General features: G+C 45.3%; 1 protein-coding gene across 1 annotated transcript in view; it reads right to left on the minus strand.

The window, feature by feature from the left end:
* The window catches only part of LOC128740327 (uncharacterized), a 199888-nt gene extending 193182 nt beyond the window's left edge, over nucleotides 1-6706 (minus strand). Inside the window, exons 1-2 of the mRNA XM_053835865.1 lie at nucleotides 4160-6706; nucleotides 3804-3806 (exon numbers count right to left, since the gene is read on the minus strand). Coding sequence (XP_053691840.1) covers nucleotides 3804-3806; nucleotides 4160-6706 — 2550 coding nt within the window. The remainder of the gene's footprint in view (nucleotides 1-3803; nucleotides 3807-4159) is intronic.
* Between the last annotated feature and the right edge of the window lie 541 nt (nucleotides 6707-7247).

The raw sequence follows: 7247 nt of genomic DNA on the forward strand, positions 1-7247 counted from the left end.
TTAACTCCCACAAGACAACCCACAGACGGTAGAAATAGGCCACGAGTCCCACTAAAGTTAAATATAGAGCCATATACCCCAAGCACGCAGCCCACCACCCATCGAGTTTCCACCCGCTGCCACCAGGGGAAAACAGGCAGAAAGCTGGACACCGCTCACAGATGATCGGAGGCTGTAGGTGGCGAAAAGATGGCGATCGGGGATTGTTTATGTACATAACGGGGGCATCGTCCTTTTGGCTAAGGGGAATAACCTGCAGGTATTAAAACGGTTTTGTCGAGATACAATAAAGTCACTTTTGAATATAATCCCGGTCGAGACAGTCGACAACTACACGTTAAATACGTTAAAGAAAGTGACTATACAAATTGAAGTACCAAGTGACAATTGTTAATAGGACTGCAGGTAAACCTTTTCCCCTTGCCTCTCGATAATTTGCCCTTCGTCAAGTTCCCCGTCGCCAGCCTACTAAAGCCGGAATGTTCATGCTTCAAATTACAGAACCCCGCTGGGTCATCTTTGAAAAGCTTTATCGTCAGCGTCGGAGTGTGATCACCGTTACACCGCCGGATTGAGAATTGGATTGAGTGGCTCCCGATCCCGGCTATAGTGTCCGTTTGAAGTTACACTTGGCGGCAAGGGTCGCAGTGTAACGGAAGTTTGTAGTCGTGGAAGCGGAAGGAGAGGAGCGAAACGGAGAGGATTCTGGAGTGGCTGGAGTACGGATTCTGGAGGAAATAAGGAAGGTGTGGTGGATACGGGGCCCCGTCGACGAGAGAAATAGACAGGTTAGATAGCTTAAGAAAGTGGGAAGAGTGAAGACAATAACCGTTGTGAACGCTAAATAAATTTGTGAACCTTTACAAACCAGTTAAGAGTTTTCCATTAACTATCCCGAGCATTTCTTTACCCGCGAAAACAAGGATAGGCAGGCCGACCCTGAGGCGTTGATTCAGGGGTTCCATGCTACGCTCGTGGCTGTGCTTAGCGATAACTTACAGTGTTGTGGCCGGATAGAGCATCATCGCATTACGCCAAAAAAACACAATCGTTCCGAATACCCATTCGATCCCATTTTAACCCAAAAACCACGACCCGAAAAATCTGTCTGAAAATCACGAATTGCAAACAGTTGATTGGTAGAATCAGGAGATGCATTCGCAAAGCTGACATGACGGCCGTACAACGCTCCTGTTTCAGCGTCAAACGAAAGCTTCGCCGAACAGCCGAATACGAACCGTTTTCAAATATACCCTAATTTATTTTCAACAATGGATAATGTATCTTTAATTTCGGTGAATCAGATCTTCTCTATGTATCTTTGTCTTTTTTTGGCAGCTTGTTGAAAAAATTCCAAAATTTTAGTTGCCACCCGTTAAATGACGTAACAAGATCTGAGAGAGCATTTTGTAGGTCATCCGGTAGTTTCTTCTCCTCCCAAGTCCTGGAAATTACCCAATGCACGCCGCTGAGAGTCGTTCCTTGCCAAATTTATTGAGGTTTACCGTAAGTCGGCCCCTTCCTACTGGTAGAATTTCATCACAATGAGTTAAATGACCAAAAAAATCATAAGCGCCATCGTGGAAAATTCGACTCCATCGCACAAATGGATTAGGAAACACCCGGAAATCTATTACTGCACGGTGTCTCGGGTGGTGAAGTCACTCGAGAAATTAATAAGCAATGCACGACGAATAAAAAAATTCGAACTACAACAATCAAAATAGACCCATACGACGAAAGGGGATTGGATTGGAAGCTCGGGACGAAGAACTGCCGATTTCTCAATTTCCAAGGGAGCACAAGAGTTATACCAAATCATTTTATGTTATATGCGCGTCCCCGGTTCTCATTGTATTGTATTGCAGCGATGATTGACTCAAGTGCGTATTCGTAGGAAAGCAAATTTTTGTAAATTATGCCTAACGTCCATTATGCTTACCGTTCATTTTTTCTAATATCCATATGCCTGGGATACGGAACAGCTACCGGCGGAGTGCAAAGATGGGGTTATCTGCCCGATCTATAAAAAAGGCGACAATGGACTGTGAGAACTATCGAGCGATCGCCGTTCTCAATGCTGCCTATGAAATGCTATCCCAAATCATTTTCCACCGACTATCACCAATTGCGAACAGATTTGTGGAAACTTATCAAGCCGGCTCAGTCGAAGGTCGGTCTACAACGGATCAAATATTTACACTGCGGCAGGTCCTCCTTAAGGCTCGTGTATATGTACAGGGTTCCCACGCACCATTTGTTCGTTGACTTCAAAGCCGCATATGTTACCATCGACCGGAAAGAGCTATGGAAAATCATGGATGAGAACAGCTTCCCCAGGAAGCTAATCCAACTGATTCAATCTGGTGAAAAGTGCAGTGTTCGGATTTCTGCTGGGTTGTCGAGCTCATTCGAATCACACAGAAGGCTTCATCAAGGTGATGGTCTTTCATGGCTGCTGTTCAACATAGAGCTACAAGGTGATACCAACACGCGGGGTACCATCTTCAACAAACTTAGCCAATTCGTCTGCTTTGCCGATAATATGGATATTATCGACAGAACATCTGTGGCGGTGCCTGAACAGTACACCAGACTAAAGCGCAGCGAACCAGAAAAGACTTCTAAAATAAACTACATGCTGGACAACTGCATGGACGCCGGTTGAGCAACAGTGTTACGATCGACGGCGATGAGTTTGAGGTAGTTGACAAATTTGTCTAATCGTTAGCTTTTGCAATTTTTGGCTTGGTTTGACCAGTACGTAGATTTTTAGGTCATCAGCGTAGAGCAATCTACAACCTCTTGGAGACACAGTGCACAATTCATTGAAAAATAAGGAAAACAGTAGGGACCCAAGATTGCTTTCTTGTGGGACGCCAGTTTGATTGCAAAATTCACTGGAAAGCTGGACGTATACGATGAGCAGAGCATGGTGTTTACTGCCGGTAGGAACAGGATGACCAGGGACGGAGCGAGCAAGATAGTTAGATGATCTTGCGGAAAATATGTCTGTCCAAGGAATTGAAGACCGGTAACTCAAAACCGATACGATAAAACGTGTCGGCTTCCACGTCATCAAGGTTCGGAAGGCACCGAACCGGAACGACAACACGGTGGCCAAAACCCAGACCGGGCAGTAGTAACGAGAGTAACTACTAGAACCGAGAGGCATCGTGATGGACGACGAGACTTACATCAAGGTGGATAAAAAGCAGTTGGGGTAAGAGTTTTTTGTTCCTACATCGCGATCAATCGTTCCTGAGGTAAGGAAAAAGAAGGTGAACAAATTCGCCAGCAGTGAACAAAGTGTTTGGTTTGGCGAGTCAAATGCGGATGCGAGAAACATCCATTTTTTTCAAGGACAACCTAAAGAAAGCTATCACCAGCCATCAACTTTTATATAATCTGCTTAAGTAAAATATTCTAAAATTAAACATAATTTCATTCGCATTAAATTTGCACTCTTTCCAAGCAAACCAGCTAGGTGGTAATGGAGTGGAAGTCGTGTCACACCACTTAAAAAGAAAATTTACCGCACAATGCAAGTGACGCTTGAATATTTCCGTTTCAAAGCTGCTTCATTGCTCTCTTGTTTGAAGTTCCGGAAACTGAAGCCAATGCAGTCAGCTTGTATCCTCCGGCTGTCGCACACGTACCACATATACCTAGGTGCAGATAGAGCAAGCCGATTGCTCATTTCCCCGCTTCCGAAGTGTGCTAATTCGAGCTTAGGTTATGCATTGGAACAAATGCCTTGTTCTGCTTACGACTATCTCTCTCCCTCTCGGTCTGTACTGCACTTGCTAACCTTGCCAACCTTGTTTGCAACCTTCCGACACCTTTTAGTTTAGTGTCATCATAATCCTCATAATAATTATTATTTACAACAAATGCACACATCCTGGTACCTACCTACTCAGTACGTCCAGGCACCGGAGGCATAATTGTTATACTACGGGATGTATGCACTTTGTACCTGTAGTAAAAGCTCGAGAGGACGACTACAAGGATGAAACTGTTAAACCTTCCGATTATCTATTTCGTAATCGGGTGGTTTCGCTGGACAGACCGCTTACAACTTGCGTTGGTCCATGATCTAGGGAGCTACCCTAAGCAAAACAACAGGAAGGAAAGCAAAATTCATCATCGGACTTACCATGATGGGCAGTTCCAGTTCGTGGGTCTCGTTTCCGCGCCAGATGGTCGAGTCGAGCGACAGCGGCTGGATGTCACAGTCTAGTGTGTTAATTTTCTCCTGTAACCGAGACAGCGGCGTGATGACCGGCCGTGTAATTAAATTTTCACTACTGGTATGTGGCTGCGGCGGTTTGCTGCCTGGCTGTGGCGATTCGGGTGTAATATGATTCAGCGCCAGCGATGTTGCCTTATTGTTCTTGGCCAGCTTTGAGGTGGCGGCAATGATAGCGGATGCGGCCGCTCCCAGCGACTTTATCTTCTTCTGCTGCTGGTCCAACGGATGGCTGTGAGATGATGGATGGGTAACCGCACGGTGAGGAAACTCTTTCAGACGGTTCGGACGATTCACGGACGTACTTTCGGTGGCGACAGGTGAAACGATGGTTGATTGTGGTTTCTGCACCGAAGGAACAACGGTCACAGGTGAAGCAACTTCTCTCGGAATAAAATTGGTTTTTAGAAGCCGCTGTTTTATAGTGGCATCGGGCGGGCTGGTGGATTTGAGGGGCAGTAGCCGTTTGGTTGTCGCCGTTGATTGAGCTGCTGTCGGTTTAGACAGTGTTTTGGCAGTAAGGATGTCCTTTTCGGATACGACAGCGGTAGTTTTCTTCGGAACCGGTGTGTTGCGATTGTCATGCCGATGAATGCTATCATTCATGACCTGATGATGCAGCTCACTATATAGTTCCTTACTGTTGTAGAACTTGGTAGTCGAAAATTCAGGTTTGTCTTTCTTTCCAAAATCGTTCGGATCATGTGGGGAACCGGTGTTGTCATTGTTAAATTTGGTGTTTGCGAAGTCAATCTTTTTCAATGGAGCAGAGTTGAAAATATTAATTTTTGTAGCGGTTGGGTCATTTTTCTTCACACGCCGTGGAATAAAAAGATTCCCGTAATTATCCTTTACTATGTCACTGCCACTGACGGCAATCGGAATGTCCTCTTCGGTGGTAGCCGGAAGCTGGGTAGTGGTCCCGGAGATTGGCACCGAAGCCGGAGGAGACTGAGTGGACAGCTGTTGCGACGATGAAAACGTCACCGAGGAAATGGCAATTGTCATTACTTCTCCGTCCTGCTTCTTTTCCGTTGGTGGTTCCATCTCTTCTGTCGCATCAAAAGTTTTGTACCCTTTGAAGTTTTCCTCGATACGACTTATAACTTCGTCGTTTTCCTCTAGCTTTTCGGTGATGTTATCGATAGAAAATTTTCCCTCGTCACTGGTTGAAGTTTCCGAGGTATCATCAATTAGCTCAATCTCGATCTTGGTGGTAGAGATGTCACCGGAGTCTTGTCCTTTCTTTTCATCTTCGACTCCTAGGTTCTCGTTTTCGGATCCGTCAATTTTGCTGTCAATTATTGGCAAAACTTCCGAAGGTTTCATGATTGTCGATTCGAAAAGTTTCTCATTATCCTCATTTCTCAGAATAGATTTTTCTCGCAGCAATTTTTCTTGGACACTTTCTGCACCCTGCTGTAGGCCATTCACATTGGCCGGTGGCTTAAAATCTTCCAGCTTCGAAGGGTAAAAATCATCAATATTTATCTTGCTGGGATAAACCGATTTCGGGGCGGCAACGCCAGCTGGTAACAGCAAATTCTCATTATCAGTTTCATGTAATCCATTATCGAACTCGTCGGTTGTAATTTCTGCTATTTTTATGCGGTATAAACCATTCTTCTTTTCGACGCGAATTTCGTTAGAAATGTGCTGTTCTTCACCGGAATCATCATCCATATTAATGAGCTTTTCACCGGGCACTTTCGTGTTGACGGTAACCACCGTTTGACCCGGATCGTTATCCGATTCTTGAGAGAGCCCTCTAGCGGCTGTTGTTTCACCATGGCTGCCCGCAGTGCCGGTGGCGAGAATTTTATCGGCGTCCGACGCTACTGTTGTGGATTCAACTGTGCTCGAAGACTCACTTGAGAAAATAACTTGAGTGGTTGCACCTTCGCCGGTCTGCTGAGTGGCATTTTCCGGCTGGGTTGCATTCGCCAGTACCGGTTCATCACTGGATCGTTCCGTCCCAGTACCTACTTCAACGGTGAATGACCGGATACCAAAACTAATAACTGGAGTTTCGCTCTCCAACTCAATGTCCCCTCCTTTTTTCTCAATCTCTGCCTCATCCAGTGTGCTTGCAGCGTTACTACTGCCCACTTCTGGTAAAATTACGCCCGTCGTCATACCCTCCGTTGGCTCAGTAGGATTACTCGTTTCCGCGACGCTCGACATCGCAACAGTCACTGCTGCGGACGAACTCTCCAACAGTTCGGACGTATCTTTTCCAGGAGAAGTGCTGCTGCTGCTACGGCTGGTACTAACCGGTAATGCCGTCACAGCATCTGTCTCACTCACCTCACTCACCACACTACTGTCAGCGGTAGCTACCGTCAACAATTCTTGCTCCGTAGCAGAAGATGACGGTTCTGAGTAAACACTTTGAAATGCCACCAGCATTGCCAGCAGCGGCCAATACAAATTCTTGCTTTGCAAAAGTGCCATTTTTCTCAGTTTTAAATTTACCCTACAGAAAGACCAATCCCTGCACTATTCTACCCCGACACACAGATACACTTTAATTATCCTTCAAACACAGATCTTCATCCTAAATGGCATCGTGCGATAGAGAAATAGAACAAATCGTTTGATCCAACTTCCGCCGCACTAAGAAGGAAATTCAATTCTAGGCAAATGTTTGGATTCTCGATTCTTTTTTTTTTCTTTTACACTACTGCTCACACTCAAGAAAAATGCACATACTAGTACGGTACCCGACGACTCTTCTAATTTTCTTTCGATTGCTTTTGATTATGTTTCACATCGGTTGCTTCAACTGGGTCAACACTTGATTATTCTGATCGGCGCTTCGAAGCAGAAGTACTCCTTCGGGGTGGTGTGGATGGATCTGTAGAGAGAGAGAAAAAAACATAGAAAATAAACATACAAAAAAGAGAACGTTTGCTTTCGTTGGAAACAAAACACGAGAAACGAGACACTTAATTAAAAATGATGCTAATTATATGGCTCGAGCTGACGGGGATGA

The sequence above is a fragment of the Sabethes cyaneus genome, chromosome 3, assembly GCF_943734655.1.
Source record: "Sabethes cyaneus chromosome 3, idSabCyanKW18_F2, whole genome shotgun sequence".
NCBI lineage: Eukaryota > Metazoa > Arthropoda > Insecta > Diptera > Culicidae > Sabethes > Sabethes cyaneus.